The sequence below is a fragment of the Protopterus annectens genome, chromosome 1.part0 (genome assembly GCF_019279795.1).
Source record: "Protopterus annectens isolate FY-2018-M chromosome 1.part0, PAN1.0, whole genome shotgun sequence".
NCBI lineage: Eukaryota > Metazoa > Chordata > Ceratodontiformes > Protopteridae > Protopterus > Protopterus annectens.
The window spans coordinates 765,676,253-765,703,765 of NC_056725.1; the positions used below are offsets into that span (position 1 = coordinate 765,676,253).

The window sequence follows — 27,513 nt, forward strand, 5'->3', positions numbered from 1 at the left end:
TGGGGGGGGTGGGGGTTGGCTAGCTGATGCAGGAACTGTCCAAGAGGCTAGTGTAGGCTGACCCAGTGAATGCCACCCTGGATGTTGAAAAGGCATCAATCTTGAAGTGGTTAGTGAAGATGTGTACAGAGACCAGGTGGCAGCTTCCAATATGGGCCTGGTGCCCAATAATTTATAGAAAACCCTTGAGGATACCACTGCCCTGGTAGAGTATGAAATTTACGGGCACTGGTTCTATACTGCCTTGTGCTTACAACGTTTGGAGTATGGGTGATAGAAGTTAAGATTTGGTTGTGGGAAGAGGGAGTATGCTATTCAGAGGGAGGAGTTCTTTCCAGGCCATGGCATAACCCTTGTTTTACAATGGAAAGCGCCTAGTGGTCTCTGGTGAGCTTTTACCAGTTTGATATTGACTGAGCAAGTCTTTTGGATAGGGGCACAGCAGGACCCAGGTGTTGGGGGGTTAAGTAGCCACAGAGATTTTTTCCTGAGGGGAGACCTATAAAATGTGGGATCCCCTGTGTGGTTTCTCTGGAAATCTTTCTGGAAACTTCTTCTGTTTTTAAATGGGCATGGTTCATAGGTTGATAACTAGGCTATCTGCCCTAGGGCATTTATAAGCCTAGCCAGAGTGGGTTTGGCTTTCGCCACCCTTTTAGATTAGTTGACTGTGCCTCTGTATAGTAGGTCACAGAAGGTAGCCCTTTTAAGGTTAGTTTACTGTACACCTCTGTCAAGCAGGGACACAGAAGAGATCCCAGGGGTAAACTTACGATCTCCCATCCACTCGTCAAGATTTCTCTTGAAGAGGGCCAGTGAGGGGCTCTGCCTAACATGGATTGGGATTTTGTTCCAGAGTGAGGGGAGCCTCTGGGATATGAATCTGTCCCTCCAGCATGTCCTATTTATTTCTGTGCTGAGGTTCAAGTCCCTGGAGCGTGTAGCTCTAAGGGATTTGGATTTTCTGAGGTGAAGCATGTCCATTAATTCTGGGATGGACATGGCTTTATACATCAGACACAGATCGCCTCTGAGTAGGCAGTATGCAACTGAGTAGAACTGGAGTTTCTTTAGCCGAACTGCATAGGGCATCTGTTTGAGCTCCTTGATCCTCTTGGTGAGATACTTTTGGGGTCTTTCCAGTTACTGAAGGTGTTGGGTAAGGTACATCCCAAATGGGGCATTGTACTCAATTATGGGCCTGATAAGAGATGAGTAGAGGGGCACAATGACCTCTCGATCTAGATGTGAACCCTTTCATGACAAGGTGGACTATACAGAAGGTCTTTCTAACCACTTTGGCAACGTGATTGCCAAAGGAGAGATTGCTATCTACTTGGGTCCCCAAGTCCCCAATTACTTCTTCCGTACTTAATGGATTACCACCTATGTGGTAATTTGTGGGCACTTTGTTTTCCCAAAGGGGATGACTATGCACTTTTTGGCATTTAGCCTTAGGCCATGGCTCTGGCACCAGTTATCCGTCTCTGTGAGACCCTTTTGGAGGATGCTTGTGTCAGCCGGAGAGTCGATTACAGCACCCAGTTTGCAGTCATCTGTGAACTTGGTCAGCCATAGTCCACCCGTGTTAGCCTGTACCTCGGAGAAATATATACCGAACAAGAGAGGTCCCAGGACTGAGCCTTGTGGGACACCACTTGTAACTGGTTTAGAGTCTGACATGGCACCTGCTATTCTGACCATGTGGGTTATATCCCTGAGCCAGTTTGCTACCCATCTTGTGACATAGGGGTTGATACTTAAGCTGGTGAGCTTATTTATGATGCCCGAGTGGGGTATTGTGTCAAAGGCTTTTGCGAGGTCCAGGTAGGCTGTGTGGACTACCTTTCCTTCATCTATGACTTTGGTAACTGTTTCAAAGAAGTCGACCAGGTTCGAGGCAAGATCTGCCCTTAACGAAGTCGAATTGGGTAGGATCCAGTGTCTGGAGGTTCCCAATGTCTTTGTTTATGATTTCCATGATGATACGCTCCATAGCTTTGCAGACCAGGCTAGTCAGGCTTATAGGGCGATAGTTTCCTGGGTCTGTTGTGGCGCCACCTTTGTGGAGCGGGACCACTGCTGCTGTACGCCATTCCTTGGGTACATATCCTGTAGTAAGGCTGAGATTGAACAGTGACTTTATACGAGGGTTAGTTCTTCTTGGAGCTCGTTTAAGACACTGCCCGGGACACCGTCTGGTCACACTGATGCTGCGTTTTTTGCTTTGGAGAGGGCAGCTCTCACCTGTGCATCTGTGATCTCAGGAACGCTACACCCTGTTGGGATAGACATTTGCTCTTTTGGGGGGGAAGGGGGAGAGAAGTTTGCACTGAACCTTTCTGCCAGGATGTTGGCAATGTCTGTGGGTTCAGTGTATTTTTTGCCATTTTGCACTAACTCTGAGCATATCTGGGAGTTGCCTCCCAGGTTTCTGACATAACTAAAGAAGGCCTTGTGATTATCTTTAGTGTCTTGTGCAATTTTTCTTTCGAAGCTGGCCTTAGATGATGTTATGAGGGATCGTAGTTTCTTGCTAGTACTGATCAGTGACGCCTTCCCTTTTTAGGATTTTGCTTGGTCATGTAATAGCTTTCTCCTTCTGTTGTATAGCTTATTTATGGCCGGGGTCCACCAGACAGGTCTCCTGCCTTTGGCGGAGTGAGTCCTGGTTTTATTTGGGATAGCATGCTCCATGAATTCCTGTAGGTGTCCATAGATTGCTTTTTTAAAGGATTCTGCATTTTGGGCCGTATTTTCCACTGGCCCGGGGGCTTTGAAGGATTCCACCTCAGTTTTGAGAAGTGTGTAGTTTGCTTTTGAGAAGTTCTTCACCGTGGTTTCCTTGGCTAGGGGTGGGGACGTAATATGGATGTCCAGTGAGATTTGTTTATGGTCTGATCTTCCCTATGAGGGGTATATACCTCTGGTGTGGAACACAGAGACCCCATGTTGGTGATGACCAGATCCAATATGTTTTCCCCTCTTGTGGGAGTGGTGACCAGCTGTTCCATAGCATTTGAGTTTATAAATTCTAGGAACCGTTGGGCGAGGGTGTTTGGGCTTGAGTAGTTTTCCCAATCGATGTTTGGGTAGTTGAAGTCACCCAATATAATAGGGTTTGGAGAGACCTTCATATTCTCCAGTGTTCTCAGGAAAGCCGAGTGAGGTTCCTGTGTTTGGGAGGGTGGTCTGTAGCAGTCTACAAACAGAAAGTCAGTTTTTTCCCCACTGTTAGTTGCACATGGATGGTCTGCTGTTTAACAAAAGAAGTGGTCTTGGCTGGGTAATTCTTCTGGCATCTAGGCACAGAGGTTAACAGAATCTGCCTGCAGTTTTTCATTGCCTTGCTTTGCTCATATAGGGCTTTAAATAAGCTGGCAGTCTGTGGTCCAAACAAAAGGTCTTTGTCCAAAGGAGAATAAAAAGGACTGCTTCTGATGTGGGCTGGTTGCTCAGCTATGCATACCCTGTGAATAACAGAGCCAGCAGCACTGTTCTATAAGAGGCTTCTACAGCATCATACCGACATCTTATACTGTGTTGTCTGGCTACCGGTGCAGCCTAATGAAGCAAGGACACTTGTCTGGAATCTGGCCCTGTGACTCCACACTTGTTTAAGGACTTGAGAACGGACAACAGGTACTTGGTTATCTGGGTTTGATAACTGCCCTGAACGTCAGAGTAGATGATGTATAAACTTTTTTTTCCCTACTAAGCCACAACCCTACTGTCTTTATATGAAAGAAGAGCACTGGCATTAGGAAGAGGTTGTAAAAAAAATCTCCAACTGGATTCTTCTACAAGAACTTGTTTGTCAACGACTTCATAAAATCTGTCTGGTCTTTTGGGGGCAGGAGACTACGAATTAGGGGTGGCCGAGGAAAACTGGATCCAAGGAAGACAGGTGAAGGAGCAGGAGTGCCCATTTCCAAGAAGATGTAGCATCTTTTTTGCACCTTTTAAAATCTGCTTAGACTCCCACTCAAAATGCATCATCATGATTATAACTTTCTTTCCAAATGAAGCTTCAACAAGAGTCTCAGGGAAAAAGGAGTCTTCATCATCATCAAAAGGGATTTGGCCAGGGGACTGTACTTGAGACGAGTATGCCAGAGAATGTTCAGTGTAGGGGGGCATCTTCCTCTTCAGAAAAAAAGAATCTGCAGTAATTTGATGGGGTGGGGATGGAGAAGGATGGGCAAAAACATGAAGGAGGTTTCAGGGCCATAACTGCATTCAGCAGGCCATGAGAAAAGACCATCAGTTTCTTCACCTTAGATGAGGGAGGAAAGAGACATGCTTAGTTTTCAGTTTCTTTTTGGTGTGACATCCCCCTGCATCATATGGGGAGGGTTCAGATTCCTGACGTACTATTAACTTTCTAAGCATCTCCTCCCTAACTAGAATCTGTGGGATGCCTTCTGGGACTGCAGATTATGATCTGCTGTTTATCTTTGTCTATGGGAGCAGATTCCTCAATTGTAAGGCCCTCTGATGCCATACTGGCTTCTGACAGTGTCTCATTATCGGGCAAGCATAGGTGGAATAAAGAAGTTATGTACTCACCATAACATTCCATCTCAGTGGGTAACTTAATTTGTCTGCAACCTGTGGGTATCGGATCCATCCTCAGATCCGAGCTGGCAGCTTTACCTAGCTAAAGATGCGAGCTCCTAGCTCCTCCCCTACCCATAATCCCCTGCTACACATCCCCCATCCTCAGATCGAGTTTGCCTATAAAGACTCCACAAGACCCTCGAAAGAGGCCAGTAACCTGCTGCCTAACAGAATGGACAATTCTATCCATAGATAAGAAGCTCGAAACTGGTTAGGGGGAATGGAGGGGGGGGGTCGGTTGCAGACAAATGAAGTTACCCACTCAGATGGAACGTTATGGTGAGTACATAACTTCTTTATCTGAAGTGGTTAACTTCATTTGGTCTGCAACCTGTGGGACAGAGTCCCCAGCTATCTAGAAAACTTGGGCGGCCCTCAAGGAAGAATATTCCGGAGCACCGCGGAGCCAAAGGAAGCCCTACTCCTGGAAATCATATCCAATTTATAATGTGAAATGAATGTATGAGAGGAGGACCAAGTAGATGCTGAACATATGTCGTCTATAGGGACTCTAGACCAGAACGCTGCAGAGGTAGCTATGGATCGGGTTGAATGAGCATGGATTCCCAAAGGTACCGGTTTGTTCGAAGCTAAATAGGCTTGAATGATGCATTGTGAAATCCAGTTGGCTAATGTCACTTTGGTAATATACTTACCCAAAGAAGACTTGGCAAAGGACACAAACAATTGATCAGATTTACGGTTAGTTGCTGTCCTGTGCAAATAAAAACGCAGTTGTCTATGCACATCCAATTTGTGTAATGTGTATTCCCCTTTGTTCTGGAAATTGGGAAAACACTGGCAGATTAATAGACTGATTAATATTCGACTCAGAGGCTACTTTAGGGAGGAAGGAAGGATTAGTCCTGAGAGAAACTCTGTCCTTATGAAATATTAGGTAAGGGGGTTTCATACAGAGGGCTTGAAGCTCAGATACTCTCCTGGCCGAAGTTATTGCAACCTGGAAGGCTGTTTTCCAAGATAAAAATTTTTACTGAGCAGAAGCAGCCGGTTCGAAAGGAGGGCCCGTCAAAGCCTGTAGGACCAATGTTAAGTCCCATGGTGGGACCGAAGACTTAACTGGCAGTTTTAACAGAAAGGCGCCTTTTAAAAAGGTTTTGCAAATCCTGATGGAAGCCAGTGATCCTACATCATCCCCCATATGAAAATGAGAGATGGCTGCCAACTGTACTTTAACCGTAGATGTACTGGCTCCCTGATGAAAGATATGGGACAGAAAATCAAGAATCGTCAGAATAGGGACAGTAAAGGGGTCCAAGCCCCTGTCTTTGGCCCAAATGGAAAAACGTTTCCAGTTACTACTGTAGATTTTTCTGGTAGAAGGTTTGTGTGCTGCTACCAGAATGGCTTTCACTGATAACGAGATACCGGGAGTCCTTGCTATCAGCAGTACTGGATCAACCAAGCCGTGAGCTTGAGGTCGCCCAGGTTTGGGGGTTGTAATCCCGCAGGATGAAAAATTAGATCCGGAATGGGATCCAAGATCCAAGGAGGAACTACAATGTGAGACTGCAGGTAAGGGAACCAGATCTGGTGAGGTCAGAATGGGGCTATGAGGATTATCCTGCTCCCCAACTGATGGGCTTTCTGCAGGAACTTAGTCATGAGCGGAAGCGGGGGAAAAGCATAAAGGAGACCCGGGGGGGGGGGGGCAAGCATGAACCAGAGCATCTCTGGGGCTCTCCCCTATTGGGGGAATTGGAGCAAAATATTCGCTGCACTTTGTGTTTGATGGAGAAGCAAAAAGATCGCAGCAAGGTAGACCCCATTTGAGGAAGATCTGTTTCGCTACTAACGGGTTTAGAGACCACTCGTACGGTGTGAGGATCAAGTGACTTAGCTTGTCCGCTAGGATGTTGGTCCAGCCCGGAATGTGCACTGCTACTAGAAAGTGGTTGGTGGAGATCGCCCATTCCCAAACTCTCATGGCCTCTCGGCAAAGGGGATAAGATCTGGATCCTCCCTGTTTGTTGATGTACCAGACTACAGCCATGCTGTCTGACTGAATTGCAATAGTTCCTGGAGGAAGAAGGTCTTGTAGGGCTTGCAACGTCAAAAGCACCGCCCTCATCTCCAGGACAATGATATGCAGAACGGTCTCTGAGGGAGCCCACGTGCCTTGGACAGTTCTGCCCATAGCATGCCCCCCCTCCCGAGGCGAGAAGCGTCCGTGGTCAATGTGGCTTGGGGCTGAGGCATGACAAACTGTCTCCCCTCTCGCAGCTCCTGAGAGTGCAGCCACCAGAGAAGGGAGTCCTTGCAAACCCTGCTCAAGGGAATTGAGGTGTTCAAGGGATGCAGCAAAAGTGACCATTGGACCTGAAGAGTCCATCGAAGAATTCTCATGTGCAACCGCGCAAAGGGCGACAGACCGATGGCTGCCGCCATGGAGCCCAAAGCTCTCAGGATTAATTTCACAGGTGGGGCTGGGGACTGGAGAATTGCCAAAACATGAAGAGACAAACTGCGCAACCTGTCTGTTGTTAGAAAGACCTTGGAGTGGCGTGCATCTATCTTGGCCCCTATACATTCCAGAAAGTGCACAAGATGAAGGAACGATTTCTGAAGGTTCACAGTAATACCTAGACGCTGAGTAAGAGCCAGGGTATAATCCCTGGCCAAGCAGAGCTGATGCCTGGTGGAGGCAGTGAGGAGCCAGTCGTCCAGGTACAGAAAGACCCGAATGCCTTGAAGTCTCAGGTGGGCTGCGACCACCGCCATGACCTTGGTGAACACCCTGGGGGCTGAGGTGAGGCCGAATGGAAGAGCCCTGAATTGATAGTGACTGGCTCCCAGCCGAAAGCTGAGGAACCTCCTGGATCGTCTGTCCATCAGAATGTGGTAGTATGCATCCTTGAGGTCTATGGAGCACATCCAGTCGCTCTCCCGTAGGAAGGGGAGAATAGACTGCAGAGTGACCATCCGGAATTTCTCTTTGGGAATGAACAGGTTTAGAGATGAGAGGTCTAGTATAGGCCTCAGTTCCCCCGTCTTTTTTGGCACTAAAAAGAACCTGGATTAATTTCCCAATCCGGACTGGCCTGGGGGGATGTGTTGGATGGCTCTTTTTTCTAATAGCTTTGAAATTTCCAAAGCTGCCGCCTCCCTTTGATCGGGTGGGACATAAGGGAGGCGTTTCATAGGAGGGGGGAAGACTCAGAAAGGGAATGGAATAACCTCTGGATATAATTCGGAGCACCCACCAGTCCGTAGTAATGGACTCCCAAGTTTGGAGGTGCTCCAACAGATGCCCCCTGACTGCCTCCAGAGAGGGACAGTCGGGTAAAGCCCTCAAGGCTGTTGTGTGGGCCTCTCAGAGAAAGGTTCTTGGGACCAGAGATTCCTCAGCCCCCCTCTTCCTCTCGGCCGGCGTCCACCTTGTCTTCCTCTGCCTCTGAAGGACGAGGGGTCCGAAGCGGGATGGGACTGCTGTGATTTCTGGAACCACATCTTCTTTTGTCCCCTCTGGTTCTTCGAGAAGGACCGTTTGGGATTAGAGAAGTGGATCCCGATGGCAGACAGCGTCTTCCCGTCTTTCTCGCTTTGGACCAGCGTGTCGCAGACGGTCTTGCCAAACAGCATAGAACCGTCAAAGGGCGCATTCGCGAAGGACGCCTTGAAGGGTTCCACAAAATCGCAAAGGCGGAGTCAGGCATGGCGCCGCAGAGCGATGCCAGCTCCTCTGGCTCTAGCAGCTCCCTCGGTGGCATGGGAGAGTAGCCGCATAGATGTGTTAGTAATAGATTTCAGAGTGGCCATGTGAGTCGAGAAGGTGCGTTTGTCCTCGGCCGCCATGGACTCCGGGGGGGGGGGGGGGCTCCAGCGTATTCCTTAATCAAGTCTCACTGGAGTCAGATAATGTATGCCATATAGTTCAGCGTCCTTACAGAGAAGGTAGCTGAAGCAAACATCTACTTTCCAATTCGGTCCAACGTCCAAGATTCCTTATCTGGAGGGTGGACCAAGGAACTCTCCTGCGCTAGTTCCTTCTTGGTGGCAGCCACCACCACCATGGCATCCACTGGAGAACCTTTAGACCAAGCCAGCCTATCAGGAGGACTAAGTATCTTGTCTGGCCTTCTGGGAATTGGCTCCACGGTGTCCGGTTCCTTCCAAGCCCTGGTGGTAATTAAGTCCACCAGGGGGTCAGCCGGGGGGGGGGGGGACACCCAAGAAGTAGATGGGCCTGCATCGAACGCATCCAGAAACACAGACTCGTCCGAGGAAGGTTTTTGGGCAGACAACCCTCCTCTGACTCGCAACATTTCCATGATGTCTCCAAAGGAGACATCCTCAGGGGTTGACCTTGGGGAACCTTCCCCTTCCTCCAAATCTGTGTACTCTGTGAGGTGAGTCCAGGTGCCTCCTTTTGCACTTCAGTTTGTGAGGAACCTCCTCGGTGGGACTATCCGAAGAGGGCCCACCCACAGGGTCTTGTTCCTCTAAGGGAACCAGCTGGAGCGCCGATGCAAGCTGTCCCTGTGGCCGGATGACGGAGGACAGGCCCAAATGCGCAGGGGTGACGGATGGATCCGCAGCCCGGACCGGAGATCTGGAAGTCCTCGACAGCACCCTCTCCACTACATCACACGCCGAGGGCGAACCACTCTCCCCTGGCTCCGAGCAGCCCCCTCGGCTCCGATGCAGGGATCGGCGTCGGAGCCCGAGAGGGAAGTGTGCTCCGACCTAAATGGCGCTGAAGACACAGTTCCCCCCATGGATCCGACTCACGGCCCCGACAGCTAGGATCCGACACGCTCGAGGGCATAGTCAGCATCGAAGTAACCAAGACTGTCGGCGCCGACGGATACCCGGGTCAGAAACGGCACAGATCCGAAGACTCCGAAACCCAATACCAGGCCGGAGAAGGAGCAATCGGGGTAAAGAAAGGGGCCGAGCTCCCCCCGGACGGGGGGAGCCTGGAGCATCCCCATCTGCATTTGAGCCTGCAGGAAACAACGCATCATCTGGTCCAAATCAGCGTCGGTCAAGCTTCTAGTGGATCTGAAGGAGGTCGCCAAGGCGGGCCTGGAGGGCCACCTCGAGGGAGACCGGTGCTCCTCTTCCGGCTCCAGGGAAAAGCAAGGAGAATGGAGCAGAAAATGAGGAGAACCAGAGGCCCTCTTAGCTGGACTAGGTACCTTAGCTGGCGGGGCCGAGGGATGAGACTCAGCCTGCCTTTTATGCCTGTGCCGGTCCTTATCTCTCCTCTTCTCTTTAAAAGAGGAAGAGGAGTCCTCCTCACCGTGAGAAACAGAGGGAGTTTGAGTCCCCAACAAGGGAGAGGGATTGGAAGGCACGGAAGCTGCAGCCGCGACCGGTGCCTTAGAGGGAGTGGAGGAAGAAGAATCCGGGGGCAACAATCCCGCCAGGATTAGCTTGTTCCTCCTATCCCTGATAGCGCGGGGGTTGAAAGCCACACAAACCTGGCAGCTGGTGGATAAATGGGCCACCCCCAGGAAAATAGCGCACTGAGTGTGGCCATTGGCTGGGGACAGCTTATGACCACACTCAGTGCATTTAGAAAAAATGGCTTTAGGCCCTTCAGCCATCACACTACACACTCACGCACTAGGGGGAGGGTTGAAAACAAATTTGAAGTAAAATTACCACAAAAAAATTAAACTAAGTATACTAGTCGGTAAAGGGGGCTAAACAATACACACACACCAAAGAAACTATTTTGAAAAACGATTTTAGAAGTTTTTATATAACTGGAAATCTCTCACCCACGCCCAAGAGCTTGTCTCTAGAAGCTGCGGCAAACTAGATCTGAGGATGGGGGATGTGTAGCAGGGGATTATGGGTAGGGGGAGGAGCTAGGAGCTCGGATCTTTAGCTAGGTAAAGCTGCCGGCTCGGATCAGAGGACGGATCCGATACCCACAGGTTGCAGACCAAATGAAGTTAACCACTTCGGATCAGATGTTCTGGAACCTCAGTGGGTGCATCAGATTCATAAAAGGGAAACAGAGCATCTGCATGTCTGCAGAAGCAGGAACAGTCATCTAGGAGTGCACCAATCACTTCAGACACTGGGTCTCCAAGTGCTATGAAAGCTCAATGGGATTACAACACCTTTGGAACAAAGGATTGGCAGATGCAACAGACCTTGTAATCGGGTTCTGCACCTAGGAGAAGAGACACTGGGTATGCAGATCTTTGTGCAGGACTTGCCTACCACACTTACGTTCACCCCTCCTAGTGGGCATCTTATATAGATATAACACAATAACATAGATAAGTGAAGGAAGGTTCCTCAACAGGGCACTTGCTTGTCTTTACTGAAGCTATCAGTCTGACAGATGCACGACCTGTGTTCATGCTGGTGGCAAGACAGTCTGAGAATCTATGCTCACATGTCCATCTATATTACCCCCTATGTTTGCGAGCTGCGGTCACATGGACATAAAACCTAAGGAAGGTTAAGCTTTGGTACCCTGGCCAGGTGTTAACGTTGGTAATCCATATATTTGGAATACTGCAACAGTAATTTCAATCAGGACATCAGCAGAGCCTGAAGTGAAGCAGGTCTGCTTTTCTTAGAACTGATTCTTGACCAACCACTGAGGCTCCAAATGTTCAAACAAGCAGTCTGCTTTTTGATTCGCACTCTTTCCCCAGTCCATCCCTCTAAATCAGCATGGAGCAATGAAGGCCTTAAGAGTTTCAAATTGTGGCTAGTGGTACTTACTTAAAAGCGGAGATAGATGGCAGCTGAAAACATTTTTTTTTTTTTTTTTTTTTTTTTTACAAGGGTGTTGACTACCACATTGCCACTTAAGACAAATAACTAGAACTCTTTCAGTATCAAATGTGAGAACTTTCTTGAAACAACTGGATATAACAATGTGGCAGGAATGATCTGCAGACTTCGATTGCGGGCCAACTCTTGTCTCGCAGCAGAGAATGCCATCACGGACTGAAAATTGCTACAAGTAAGGATACAGTAATTTCATACTTTTTTTCTTTATTTTTTTAGAGTACTAAATAAAAATCAGTCCAGTTGGAATCAAAACAGAAGTACTCTTGAAATGTGTATACCTGTACATCTGTAAGAAGGTGATGCAAATAACTATTCAGAAATGGTCTGCAGCTAGAGCACAACCTAGTAAAGTTACTACAAGTCATATATTCTAAATGGCGATGCTAAGAAATTATCGGATATTGTTTGCAGAATAGAATTCAGCCTACCTTCAGTGTCCGTAGACATCCTGAAAGTTCGGTGCTCAACTGCACATCTGGATCAAGTTCCTGATACCTAGATTTAGATTAAAATTATTATTAATAAATGAAAACAGAAATTAATTTAAAACAGTTTAACACCACAAAAACAGCAATGTAAACAGTAACTCACTCTGGTATAGCAAACAACCGCGTCAAAATCTATATAGCTTTTACAAATCCTGATAGTGGCAAGCATAAATGCAGGCAGGCAAAACTGTTATACAACCAGATGCAAAACTAAGCCCAAGTTTCAGTCTAACTATGGGCAGTAAGTTCAATGAGGAACTCATGGAGATGAGAATTACTCTCTCAACATCCACAATGCCACACCACACAGTTAATGTGGCATAACAAGTTTTTGTTTGAGCCTCTGCTGTTTCTTCAGGCTTATTTTCAAAAGCTTTCCTTTACTCAAACTGCTCCATACCTGTTTTTTATAAAAAGGCAAATGCTTGGTGGGACAACTACTGTACATGAGAATTGGCATATGTAAAAGTAGCTTTCCTGGACTGACCTTCCCCCTTTCATCCATGCTCGTCTTTGGGAAGGAGGACCAAACAACAAATCCTTGTCCAGAGGGGCAAGCTGGGCATTGAATAGCTGCCCATTTCAGAGGAGGTGTAGAGGCAGCTATTCAGCAGGTGTATCCTCCAAAAGCTGCTGAATCCATAACCAAATGTGTCTGCAGATGCCAGCTATGATGGTGTAGAGTGATAAAAGCTCTGACTACTGTTCAGGTAACAAAAGTTTATCCTCCATGAAATGGTATGGACTGGCACTATGAAATCTTACAATCCCTAGGCATAGAGGTGGTGACAAAGACGACCTGTGGCAATGGCTCAAACACAGCAGATCCCACTGGAGGGAATACTGGAGTATATGCTCTCAAGCAGAAGGTACAGCAGCTCCTGCAATGAGACCTGTCACCTGCCCCACCACCACCAAGGTTAGGTGTTTATGCCACACTAAATATGCCCTCACTGCAGTACACCAACTAGGTCACAAACAATTGCTAAGGTTGCAGGCAGTGCCCCTGGAATTTTTTTTTTTACCACAGGACAACTAAGGACAGAATATTCACTCACGTAGATTGACACCCATCTTATTAAAAGGCACAAACATTGCACCCTCCCTATGTCTCATGTTCCAAGAGAGTCAGGATATCCTACCTGATGAAATGCTACTAGGATGCAAGTAAGTTAAAAGTTGTGAAAACAGACATATGTTGTGTACGCCTAGGAAACTGTTTATAAACTGGGTACCTAGGTAATTTCTATGAAGGCTTTGCTAAACGTTGCAGACATCCTTTTACTGTCTCCAGTCTGCAAACACAGATGAAAGTAACAGTCATGGGCAGGACTGCCACCTTCAGGCCCCCCACAGGACTGGTGGGGCTGCTAACGCCACCTGGTTAGTTGTTAACTTTTATACCTCAGGTGTCCTGACACTCAGCTGGAATGTGCCCTCATGACTAGAGAGGAACAAGTATAAAAGCTCAAAGTCTGACCATACACTGGGTCTTCTGCCAAAGTAGTTCCAGGAGTTAGCTTTCCCGCAACAGTGCAGAATATGAAGAACAATACAAGTTTGCACTGGGACAGCACTCCTCCAACAGATACTTGTGGGTCAGCATTTTTCAGTAGACAGTTATAGGGATCAAAGAGGCCTGGCTCATTTTCATTGCTGTGACTCTGCAGTCTTACCTGTAGAAGGTCACACACAGGGAAGGAGGCCAAAAGCAGTAAGTCAAGGGGTCTGGAAGCAGACAAAGCTGCACCTCCTGTGGAGTTCTCCATGGCCACAAGATTCATACCCAAAGTTACTGGTTGGTGATAGCACTTTAACACTGGTGGAAGTCTCTCTTACTTCACCAGTACACAAGACAACCAGTACACAAGATTCTCCAGATGTGGCAAGGTATGGTTGTCCTATAGTTAAGTGACAAAAGCTACACGTGCTCCGAAAAAGGTGACAAAGCAATATTTTCTTGATGAAGATTTTCCAGTGTCCATAACTCACAACTTTAAGGTCTGTGTTTACACAGACAAAGTATTTCATAGGCTCATTGGACATTACTAGGCTAATGGCTCTAGGGCCTTTACAAGCCTAGCCTTGTAAAAAAAAAAAAAAAGTACCCTTGTGGACCACAGCTGGATGGTCATTGTTAGCAGAGCGACTATGCATGGCATTGACTGCCCCTGTCCATGAGGGACATAGGTGCCTCCCCTGGGATGAATTTACAGTCACCCATCCAGTTGTCAAGGTTGCGCTTAAACAGAGTCATTGAGGAGCGAGGAGCTCTGCTTCACATTGAGAGGGAGCTTATTCCAGAGGGATGGCAATCTTTGGGAGATTGATCAGTCTCTCCAGCATGTTCTGCTAATGTCACAGGCTAGTTGAGATCCTGCAGCAAGTTACTCTGGTCACATATGTGTTGTGGATGTGCTGCATTTCCATTAGGGCAGTGTCAGAGACTGCTCTGTATGCCAAGCACAGGCTGCCTCTCAGCAGCCTGTATGATACAGAGTACAGTGACAGGGCTTTCAGTCTTTTTATGTAGGGCATGATTTGGAGGCCCTGGATTCTACTGGTCACAAACCTCTGTGGTGTCTCCAGCTGCTGCAGGTATCTGGTGAGGTACATAGCAGGAGGGAGTATTGTACTCAATTAGTGGTATGATAAAGGTCAGGTGCAGAGGAGTTATTTTATTTATTTATTTTATTTTACATTTGTTTGCTGGGAAAGTCCAACTGAGTGAACACCCATTTTCAGCGGAGGCCTAGGGAGAAAAGCTCCACATACACACAAGTATTAATAGTGCACAGACATATAATAGCATGGTTACAGTTTTTGTATACAATGTTGAACTGCAAGATAAGGTAGAAAAGTTTGACTGACAACAGTACAGAGTAGATAGAGGACAGTTTTAAACCATAAGATAAATATTAAAAAGACAATGTTAAGTTATACATTGCAATTAGGTATCCAAAAAATTTTACCACTGTAGTCTTGTTTTTACAAACGCCATACTGGTGGTATACTTTTGAGGTATTAATGTTATATACAAGGATAAAGTGAAGGCAATTTTTTGTGGTTAGTAGTGGAGACTGATCATAGATGGAGTGTTAAGTCGCTTTTATATGGTGGGAGAGACCACAAGTGGTAGTGTAGTGGTAGTTAGTATGGTGTGTTTAAAAAACTCTGGGTCAAGGGATAGTGTACATCTTAAAGGCTAACCTGCAGGTATTACATGAACAAAGCCAGGAGTTCAAGTGATTTTAAGTACTTTTTTAAAAAGAGTAGTGTCTGCTGTGGATCTAACTGAGTCTGGAAGCGCATTCCAGATTTTAGCTACATAACTGGAGTAGAGAGTTTCTCCTGCAGTATTTGTAGCCCTGGTTACTTTTAGTAAGGACTTGTTGGTAGAGCAGTGTGTGCAGTTGGTTGTACAAGGTATTATTATATTATGGATAGATGGTATTTTTTCATGCTGGTGGAGTATTTTATGAGCCGTTGATTAAAGGTCATTACCTGAGGTAGTTTTAACCAGGAGAGTCCTTTTAGTGCCAGGCAATGGTGTGACCTATGTCAGGAGTCTGTGGAGAACTTAATCTTGTTATAGCATACTTTGAGTTATCAAGGTTTATTTTCTTGAGGTTAATAAGTATAGGAGAGGCATTTAAAAAAAAAAAAGGTACATAGAAAGTGGGTTCTTGCAATAGCTATCCTGGTAATATTGGATAGGAATTTTTTTGTTTCTATATAGGGTAACCAATTTTTTGTGTACCTTCTTGATTGTGTGCGATATGCATTGGTCAAATCTCATATTACTGTAATAATTACGCCTACCAGTTTTGTTTGGGATTCTGGTATAATTAGTGTTATCTGAAGCTGTGATGGAGAATGTGGAGGAGGGGTATGATGTCCTGGTGGGTTGGAAGATCATATGTTTGGTTTTGCTTGGGTTTAGGATGAGCTGTGAGTTAGACAGCCATGATTCTACTGCAGTGAAGGATTTTTGTGTAATGTCTTGGAACTGTTGCATGGTAGGGACAACGCATACAAGTGTAGAGTCACCTGCATATTGAATCTTGGAGGCTGGGGATGTGGCTGAGCTAAGATTATTGGTAAATATACTGAAAAGAAGGGGGCCAAGTATGGATCCTTGAGGGAGTTCCTAGTGTAACATGGAGTAAGGGGAAGTTTTTGTGACCATTTCATGGCTTGTTGACGCCCTGTTAGATAGCTCTGGAACCAAGTGATAGCAGAGGGGCTAAGGTTAAGGTTATTTGGAGCTGTGAGTAACTTGGGCTAGGAAGGAGGACTGATGAGACTATTTTACCTTCATTCCTGTCCTGGTTAATGGTGTTGGAAAAATTCAGGAAGGCAGTTGTGGTGCTAAGGTTGGGTCTAGATCCATGTTGGGAGCTGATTAGAGACCTATTAGAGATGTTGGATAAGCTGTGAGTAGATGCATCTTTCTAGGATTTTGGATAGTGGGGATAGGACTGCAATGGGTCTATAATTTGAGAGTTCTGCTGAGTTATCACATTTGTGGAGAGGTATTATACGAGATATTTTCCAGAACTGTGAAACATACTGCTCACAGATGGAGTGATTAACAAGTAGTGAGACAGTATATGCAACTGCTTGAGCAAGTACTTTGAGAAAGTTGTCTGGCAGGTTATCAGCTGCTATTGTTGTTGGTTTTAGTTTATCAAGTCATTTTTGGATGGTATTTGTGGGGATGGGCTGGAAGGAGGTTTTAAGATTACTACTGGTTGGAACAGGTTTGGCTGATTGATCACTGCGTTTATTTTTAGTAATTGATACAATACTGTCAGCAAAATATTTGTTAAAGAGTTCAGCAGTAGTAACTAGGTTGTTTGTAGTAGAATGGATGGGGTTGACGCTTGTCCGGGATTGAGTATCTTTTTGACTGCTGACCAAAATTTGTGAGGATTTCCTTGATGTTTCTAATGCACATTATTTTTTTTGTCTTGTTTGATTTGGCTTTGTTTCTAGGTTTTTGATATTCTAAGCAATTTGCATGTGATTTATTACTATACCACAGGTGCCAGGCTTTGTCTCTAAATTTAAGGGTTCTCGTTTCGCTGGTTAGCCACTGGGTATAATTTGAGGTATTGCTCTAGGTGGAGCAATATTGTTAAGAATTTTGTAGAAAGTTTCACCGAAATATTCTACTGCAGAATCAAGGGGTATGGTCTTAGGGGATCCAGAAGCATTATTTAAGTGTGGATATTCAAGTTTGGGCGCTGAAGTTTTTGTTTTTTTACTGTGGATTTGTTTACTTAATTTTACATTTGATGACCGAGAAAGTCCGAATGGACACAGGTCCATTTTCAGCGGAGGTCCGGGGAGAAAAGCTCCACAAACAACAATTACAACAAATTTAAAAGTACAATTTATTTATTTATTTATTTTTTTATAAAACTGTAGTCATAAGGCATACAATTGTACATGTAGTACCATATTTAACATTTCTTCATAGACATATATATCAATAGCAACAGAGTAAAACATTGTTTTGCAGGAATAATTATTTTAGTAAAAATTGTTTGGCAGGCATAAAAGTAGACAGAGGGCAGTAGTAGGTAATGAGGTGATCTTTGGCAGAATCCTTGCAACCCTTCTGTGTAAGTGGATTAGCCTGGGTTAACCTTTGTTGGTAATTAATATGTTTGAGTGGGTTTATACAACACCTAAGTAGTTGGTGTAGTTACATTTAGTGGTTGCAGAACACTAAAGGTGGAGGCATGTCCATATTCATTAAAGATATCCACACCTCCAGGCTAGATGCTCACCATAATGCAACAGAGATTATCCAAGTGCAACTAACTCTGGGCAAGACCGCAATCCAAATTGTAGCTTGCTACAGATCCCCCAACATGCCTCAGGACTCCCACTCCTCATTTCTTGATACACTGGAAAATATTAGGGGTACAACCAAACACCCTAATAATGGGCGATTTAAACTACCCCACCGTTAACAGGGAAAACTACTCATGTACCAACTCTTTTGCTCAACGTTTTCTGGAATTCATAAATTCCAACACACTGGATCAACTTATCCACACCCCCACCAGGGGCTGCAATATCTTACACCTGGTCATTACCAACAAGGACAACCGGTGTTCCACACCAGAGGTCAATTCCTCATTGGTCAGATCCGACCACAGGCTAAATCACCTTCGACATCCACATCCTGCCCCCACCCCACATTACAGAAACCACCGTAAAAAAAGTTCTCCAAAGCCAACTTCAAGCTTCTTAAGACAGAAGTGGCAAACTTCATGACACCCATGCAGACGGACAATATAGGTATGACTGCTGAATCCTACACAAATGCACTTTAGAAGCACGAGTGCATGGATTGTGCAATGCCTAACAGAACCAAGATGTATCCTCCAAAAAAAGGAAGCCAATGTGGTGGCCCCCTGCCATAAACAAACTCTACAACAGAAGAAACTGTTGCAAAAAAAAAGAGTAAAATCCCATGATTGAAGGAACTCGCTTGGTCAGCGTCAGTAAAAAGCTGAGATCCCTCAAAATTCTCCAAAGCTAGTTATGAAAACAAAATCACCACCGATTCTAAAGACGACCACAAAACATTCTATAGCTATGTCAAGAATCTCAGTGGCAACACTGAGATCTGTTCTGAGTTACAGCACAATGGCACTAAATATAAAAAAACCAACAGATATCGCCAACATCCTGGCATATGGATTCAGCGCTAACTTAACCCCCCTCTCATCCCCTAAAGGGCCCATCTCTATACTGGAAGAATGCAAAGTTCCTGTAATCACAACTGCACAGGTAAAAACCACACTCTCCAAAGCTAAGAACACAGCATCCATGGGACCTGAAAACATCCCAGGCTGCATTCTACACGAACTACAGAACAAACAGGCACCCCACCTAAAGACCATGTTCAATCATAGCCTCACCTCAGGCTTTGCACCCACTGAATGGTGCACAGCGACGGTTATCCCACTCCACAAAGGGGGAGCCACCATGGGCTCCGCGAACTACCGCCCCATTAGCCTGACAAGCCTGGTCTGCAAGCCTATGGAATGTATCATCATGGAACTTATAAACAATGACATTGGTAATCTCCAAACTCTGGACCCCACCCAGTTTGGGTTTGTAAAAGGCAGATCAGGTCTACTAAACCTGACAGACTTCTCTGAAGCGGTCACCAAAGCCGTCAATGAGGGTAAGGTGGTTCACACAGCCTACCTAGATCTCGCCAAGGCTTTCGACACCATCCCCCACTCTGTAATTACAGATAAACTCACTAAACTAGGTATAAATCACAAGATGGGTTGCCAAATAGCTCACTAACAGAACCCACACTGTGAAAGTAGCAGACTCCAAATTAGACTTCAGACCAGTGGCAAGTGGAGTACCACAGGGTTCAGTCCTCTGTCCTCTCCTGTTTGGTATCTACTTGTCAGAAGTACAGGCTAACACAGAAGGTCTTTGGCTAACGAAGTTTGCAGACGACTGCAAACTAGGAGCCATAATCAAATCTCCTAATGATGTGGACATCCTGCAAAAGGGCCTCACTGTGACAGATGCCTGGTGTCAAAGCCATGGTCTCAAGCTCAATGCCAAAAGTGCATTGACATCCCTTTTGGTAAAAACTCTGTAGCCATGAACTACCACATAGGCGGTAGTCTACTTAACACTGAAACAGCGATAAGAGACCTTGGGGACACAGGTGGACAGTAGTCTCACCTTTGATAATCACATCGCTACAGTAGTCAGGACATCCTTCTACATGCCACACCTCAAAGTAAAAGGTTTCTCATCCAGGAAAAAAGAGGTCATTGTTCCCCTCTACTCGTCACTCATTAGACCCATTATAGAGTACAATGCCCCTTTTGGTATGTACCTCATAAGACATCTACAACAACTAGAAAGGCCACATAAATACCTCACAAAGAGGATTACCAGCCTCAAACAGATGCCCTACGCAGATCGCCTCAAAAAACTCCAGCTTTACTCTGTCGCATATCGCCTACTCAGAGGCAATCTCTGCCTAACATACAAAGCTATGTCAAACCCAGAGCTGTTGGACATACTCCACTTAAAAGAAATCCCAATCCCTCTGAGCTACATGCTCTAGGGACCTAAAACCTTGTCACCACAATAAACAGAATATGCTGGAGGGATAGATTCCTGTCCCAGAGACTTCCCATACTCTGGAACAAGCTACCTATTTATCAAACAAAGCTCCTCATTAGCACTCTTCAAGACTGCTAAAGCATTGGCAGTGGGAGGGTTCGTTTGTTAGTGTCCAATCTAGAATAGCCTGCCTGTTTGATTTTTTTGTCTATTCTGGTAGGGGGTTGGAACCTTTGTGTGAATACATATGATTGCTAGGGATTAGAGAATTACATGCAAGCCAATCTGTATTGAAGTCACCCATAATAACCAAGTAATTTTATTTGATATCCAGTGGAGAATATGTTCTATGGTAGTAAGGTTGTTTCCTGGTGGGATATACACAGCTACTATGACTAGGGTTGAGTTGAAGTTTACTTAACAGTATCTCTGCATTATCAAAGATTGGAGTTACATTTAGTGGTTGCAGTACAAGATAATTTTTAAACAGTATGGCTGCTACTCCACTTCTTTCTCCTTTTCTATCTAACCTAATAAAATGATACCCTGGGGGAGTTATCTCATTGTTAATGTGTGGTTTAAGCCAGGTTTCGGTTAGCAAGGTGATGCCTGGTGAGTAAAGTGTAAGGGTGGCATGGAGTTCTTCAACCTGGTTAATGATGCTTCTGAGGTTTAAGTTAAGGAGTAGTAAGTCTTGAGTCTTTACAAGACAGATTAATGTTATTCTGGGATTGAGGGGAGGGACTGTTTGCTGGTGAGGGGGTTGCTTTGGGACCTGGATTTAGATGAATATCTCGGCTTACTATGAGTTTGGAGGCTATAATAATAGGAGTCTTTAGTAGCTTAGAGATGTGTTTCTGATACCCAAGGGAGATATTGGTATTAGGTTGAGTGGGTATGATGTGAGTAAATTGCTCAAAGAATATGTGATTATAAATAACTGGGGATATCTCGAAGTTCAGGTATTTCTTGTGATGTGCAACAGGGGATGTGATTTTTCTGACATGGTTGAGATAGGAATGTGTACAAGTGATAGGTGGTTGGATGAGCAGCTATGGAGAGCATTAAAAGAATAGACGTATATAGCGGTAGCATTATTTTATTTTAGTTGCTTTAGGATGTACAGTAAGGGACAAAAATAGAATGGGATACAATTAATTTTGTTTTGTCAGTAGATTGTATAAGGGATACTTTTATAATGTGTGGTAAGATAGAGGGGGAGCAATGAGGTGTAAGGAGTAAGGTTATTTGGGTGGTGGTGAGTTGGGTAGGCCTGGAACTAGGAGCACATTATACCTGGGAATCAGTTTGCAGCCAAAAAACAAATCAGTAATACAGCCTGTAAACGTCAGAGTTTAACAAACTAAAGGTGGTAAGACAGTCAAGAAGCTTTTCTGTATGAAGTAAAGAAAATACTACAGATGATTAACTGAATGACAGACTGAGATATGGGAAATTCACCGTACTTCAGAGAGTTAAATGAAGGCTCTATTGTTTGTACAATAAGATGCTTTAGGAAGTAAGCTGTAAGAAGGTATGGAGAAAGAAAAATAAATAAAAATTTGGGAGGAGTAGAGGACACCAGAGACGTTTCGGTGATACGCTACGGATGTATATGGGACACTCAGATTATTATTATTATTATGTAGCTATGTTACAATTTACTGTTTGTACACTACAAGAAGTAAATGCAAAATGTTTTTTATATATATTTTTATTATGGTATATTATTTACTGTTGTATTCTTATATATTTTTATGGTCACATTTTTATGTTTGAAATTTTATAAAAGAATTCTTACTTTCTGGTATTTTTTTAGTATGGCTTTTTTAAAACTTAAGGAGCATTTAATTAGGTCATTAATTAACCATGTGACTTGTATAAAATGGTTTTGATTGAACTTGTTTTTTATTCTGAAGAAGTTTGCCATTAGTAGCAGACGAAAAGCGCTTCAATAAATTCTGTTTGGATTATATTCTGCTTGGATTATTACCTATTACCTTTTGCAGTACTGCATTTATTATTTTCTTGATGCTGTTTGGTTTCATCTAGCACTTTTCCGTGCTTCTACAGTGTGGGGAGTATTTTTTGGCTTGCTCAGCTTGTTATTTCACAGTTGGTGTTCAATTTTTCTTTGGTATGGCGTCTGAGTCTTCACGTGAGCCAGCCAGTGACTTTCCCAACGCTACACCAGAACTTTTAAGAGTTGATCAATCAGAAGCAGGTTCTTCTACTGCATCTGATAACCAGCCAGCTATCATTATCTGTTCCGATGAACGGAACACCAACAGTAAGTCATTTGATTTACTTTTCAGCAAACTTGATGCAGTACTTTTACGTATTGAGAAAATTGAAAGAACCCATGGCATATTATTAAATTTACCCTTTGTGGACAATGTAGCCGGCAAAGACAAACATGTGCTAAACGTTACTGCTCCTAGTACGGGTATGAATGCTGCTTTTTCCACACATAACGTAATTCAAGGAGCACCCACAGAATTGAACAACGTTTCAAATAACATTTTGGGACCTGACATTAATGATAAAGCTGACTGTATTCCGTTTGACATAACCAACTCAGGAGCTGAACAGCGATCAATGTACACCTTTAACAACAAGCCTACCTCTGATGTTTGCAACGTGACGTACGATATAGAGTTAGGTAGTGCTAGTAAACCTAGGCAGAGGAGAAATCCAGCCGACGTTGAACCACACTTTCTTTGGCAGAGGAGAAATCCAGCCGACGTGGAACCACGACAATTTGAAGAACTTTCAACAACTGAAATTAATACTAACGTACCAGCGACACGACATCAAAGGAAGACTAACTTAAACCAAACGGAAGCCTTTTCAGCTAACCTAGTTAACGCTAGAGACAATGAAGGGAATATTGAAGCACAGCCTTCCAGTAGCATGGCTACAACAGTGCGAGTAAGTACCAACGAGCCTGTTATGTTGAGTGCAAATAACAACAACAATGTACCTAACTTTCTAAATTGGATTAATATTAATCCATCATTCAGTCATGAAAAATCGTCTACTAATGCTCAGTCTGATAATTACAATACTGGCACAGACATTCAGAATAAATTGAAACAATTGGACAGTATTTTACTTAAAATAAAAAAATTGAAACTTGAAATTGTTTACTTTAACGAATGTTTAACAAGGAAAATTGTACCTAAAGGGTTAAGGTATTACCAGTACCCCACAGGTCTTATTGCAAATTCTGAATTTCATCTTGATTTATGTAGTATGTATGATAGACATGGTTTTGAAATGTTGAAAATTATGAGTAAGCATTACGGAGTACAAATAGACCAACTTAATGTAGAAGCAACAGCATTAGATAAATCAATTAAAACTGATACAAGTTTTGAAAGTTATAGATTTGAATACAGTAAATTGTTTAGCAACATAGACGAACACTTGGTCAAATTACAAGCAGTGAAAGCAAAAAAACTAGACAGGGACACCAAGGCATACAGGGAAGGGACAGCGTATCCCAAACCTGCACCCAGTCAGACATGGAGAGGGAATGTAATTACAAGTAATAATGGACACACACGTAATCATACCTATGCCAACACAGCCCCCTCTGACCTACCCCTTTCACATACTAATGAGAATGACAATGGAAATAATATTCAGAGTATGGAGAGAACTGAGCCCCCTAACGAATTACGTAGGAGTGAGAGATTACAGAATAAGAACAACACAGACAGTCACTACAACAACAATGGTCAAGGCAATTTTTTAGGAGCAAGACCCAAAGTACAGCGTCAACGTCAGAATTACTCTCACCCACCCAGGAACAACCGTTAACCCATATTTTGGGTTTATCCAATAATTCAGAAATCGTAGTGAACACAGAGGAGGTAGAGTCAAGTGTAGAGATTACTCAATCAGTACCTAATATTACCACTAACTCTTTAGGAGACTTTAATGTATATAATTTTTCCAGAGTTGACATTTCCACTGACATGGCAGACTTAATGGCCAAGGGCTTTACATATGTCCCACAACACCACATGGACTTAGTTAAAGCCATTATTGATGTCAAAACTTTTACACGTAAATTGAACTTCAAACTCACAATGGGAGGAGGAGAATTATTGCGAGTTAACAATAGGTTGCATATTCCCAGCACCTATAACCCTCCTTTAAACCCACTCCTAGCTATGTTTGAATTAATATGCGAACTTGACATCCGGAGGTACATTAAGAATCGGACAAACACCCTCACACACACCAACAGCGAAGAAATTGAAAACATCCGCACTCTCCTCATGAATAATCTACGTATATGTAAACCAGATAAAGGAGGAGGGGTCGTGATTTTCGACAATAGTGATTATATGGACCGTATGGCAGCAATTCTGGACACTCCTTCCTATGTTGTGAGTTCAAAAAATGAAATCAATCATGCCTACAGAGTAATTAAAGACCATCTGGAAGAGATGTTTATAGAAGGAAGGATAAACCAAGACCAGTACAACTATATGACCACATTACATCCGAGGATACCGTATTTATTTGGAATACCTAAAATCCACAAGAACATCACCGATCCTCCCATGCGTCCACTTATTGACAGCCGTGGATCACCCACTTACGCATGTGCTAAGGTAGTAGATCAAATTCTGAGTAAATACATTCCCCTTGAGTCTCAGATATGCAAAGACTCTTGGTCCTTCCTTTCTAAAATTAACGAACTAGGATTTGACCAACAATATAACATGCTTACAATAGATGTGAAAGATCTTTATAGCTGCATTCCTCAAGAAATAGCCATTGAATGGGTAAGTGACAGGTTAAAAGCAAGAGGGGCTAAGGGGCACGACATCTCTCTGGTAATTGAATTGCTAGACTTAACACTTACTAGGAATTACTTTATGTTTGGTGACAACCATTACTTGCAGACAACGGGAGTTGGTATGGGCTCACCTTATGGAGCCAGTGTGGCCAACTTGGTCATGGCCCAGTGGGAACACCTGCACATTCTTAACAACCCTAGGTTTTCTGACTTAATAATATTCTACACCAGGTATTTAGATGACATCTTTGTCCTCTTTAACGGAACTGAAGCTGAAGCTACTACATTCATGGAGTTTTTGAATGACTCTACTGATTTTCTAGCATTCACTTCTACTTTTAGAAGCAATGAAATAGCGTACCTTGACATCCTTCTATCTAAAGACAAGAACATGGCTTGTTATACATCAAAGATATATAGGAAACCGCTTTACTCTAACACCTTCCTTCATTTTACAAGTTGCCACCCCTACAAACAGAAACGTGCAGTAGTGAAGGGACAGCTTGTTAGAGCAGCCAGAATCAGCAGCAAAGATGAAGACTTTACAGTTGAATGTAACACACTTAAAACCATGTTTTTAAGTAGAGGGTATCCTATTCAGTTAATTGATGAATTAATATACGAGATTAACATGAAAAGGAACAACAAGTTATTTGTGCCACTACTTAAAGTTAGAGTAGAAGAGAACAAGGTCCCGTTTACAATGATTAGTGACGATAGCGTACAAGTTGACACTAATAGGACAGATTTGATTGACACTCCCAGATTTATTACCACGTTTACAGTGGACAGTAATTTTTTGTGGTCTATCATTCTTAAGAATTGGCAAGTGTTTGGTGTGGATTCAACTGTATCCACCAAATTAGGTGCTTCACCTTTAGTAACTTACAAAAAAGGGAGGAATTTAAAATCCTGGTTTGAAACTAAACAACTACCAGTTAGAACACCAGGGATGTTTAGATGCCACAACTGCAACTACTGTAGATACATCACAGAATCAAACAGATTCAACATTGATAGGGGTGAATACAAACTAAAACATAGATTCACATGCAATTCAAAAATGTTAGTATACTTAGCCCAATGTCAAAACTGTACTGCCCACTATGTTGGCAAAACTGAACGTAAACTTAAGGAAAGAATCTATGAACACCAGTACGCCATCAGGAAATGTAAGCTTACCAATGCACTGGCCAAACATGTTTCAGAACATCCAAACCACCTATTCAAATTCATAGGTATTGACCAAGTTAGTAATGACAGCAGAGGGGGTGCATTTGCAGTAAAGCTCTTGGTACTAGAGCTTTACTGGCAAATTAGGTTGGAATCTTATCACCCACCTGGTCTGAATGAGGCTTGCTCTATAGGCAGTCTCCTCAGTATGTTAAGTCTTAAGAGATAGACTGATTTATATTGCGTAACACTCTAGCCTAGTAACAAACACACTTGTTTAGCTATGTTACAATTTACTGTTTGTACACTACAAGAAGTAAATGCAAAATGTTTTTTATATATATTTTTATTATGGTATATTATTTACTGTTGTATTCTTATATATTTTTATGGTCACATTTTTATGTTTGAAATTTTATAAAAGAATTCTTACTTTCTGGTATTTTTTTAGTATGGCTTTTTTAAAACTTAAGGAGCATTTAATTAGGTCATTAATTAACCATGTGACTTGTATAAAATGGTTTTGATTGAACTTGTTTTTATTCTGAAGAAGTTTGCCATTAGTAGCAGACGAAAAGCGCTTCAATAAATTCTGTTTGGATTATATTCTGCTTGGATTATTACCTATTACCTTTTGCAGTACTGCATTTATTATTTTCTTGATGCTGTTTGGTTTCATCTAGCACTTTTCCGTGCTTCTACAGTGTGGGGAGTATTTTTTGGCTTGCTCAGCTTGTTATTTCACAGTTGGTGTTCAATTTTTCTTTGGTATGACACTCAGATTATTGTTAAAGGTAGAAATTTTAACTCAAGACATACATTAACTAGGTAGCAGCTGTTTGAGACGAGATACCACAGACTACTCCAAGTTCTGATCAGCAATTTCTTTCAGCCAGGGGGATTTGTAGTAACAGTTGTATACTAGATTGTGACCTAAGAAAAGGGAAAGACAGGAAGATGAAGTATGCTTTGCGTACACTGGGTATATAGTAAAGCAAGTGAAAGGTTAAAGAGGACAGAAAGGCAATGATGACTTAAGATATGTTGCAGGAGTCAGGAAGAGCATTACAGAGAACTGGAAGGGGAGAAAATATAGAGTCTAGTGTGGGAAGAGATGAAGTTAGAAGGTATGTAGGCAGGAGTGAAATTAAGGTACAACAGTGTTTAACAAACACTCAGTGTTATGTTACAGATTTGGCAACAAATACTAGGCAAAAGGCATTCTTAAACCTATCTATGTAAATTGTAAACTAGAAGCACATTTTCAATGCATACAGTGTTACTGCTGAAGTCTTCGATGACTATTAAGCAAAGTTCCAACAGACAATACACTGCTGGGATTGAAAGATTACACTATAACAATGCAAAAAAAAGGAAAGACTAGTCTTGGACATGATGGCCTTATTTATAAGATGGGCACTGTAGAAGGCTTTTCTTACCACTAGGCACACATGATGATGGAAGTTTAGACTGCTATCAACCTGTGTTCCCAAGTCTCGCACCACT

General features: G+C 43.6%; 1 protein-coding gene across 1 annotated transcript in view; it reads right to left on the reverse strand.

The window, feature by feature from the left end:
• NOP53 (NOP53 ribosome biogenesis factor) overlaps nucleotides 1–27,513 on the reverse strand; it is a 952,413-nt gene that overhangs the window by 283,156 nt on the left and 641,744 nt on the right. The window contains exon 10 of the mRNA XM_044062795.1: nucleotides 11,835–11,901. Within this exon, the coding sequence (XP_043918730.1) occupies nucleotides 11,835–11,901 (67 nt within the window). The remainder of the gene's footprint in view (nucleotides 1–11,834; nucleotides 11,902–27,513) is intronic.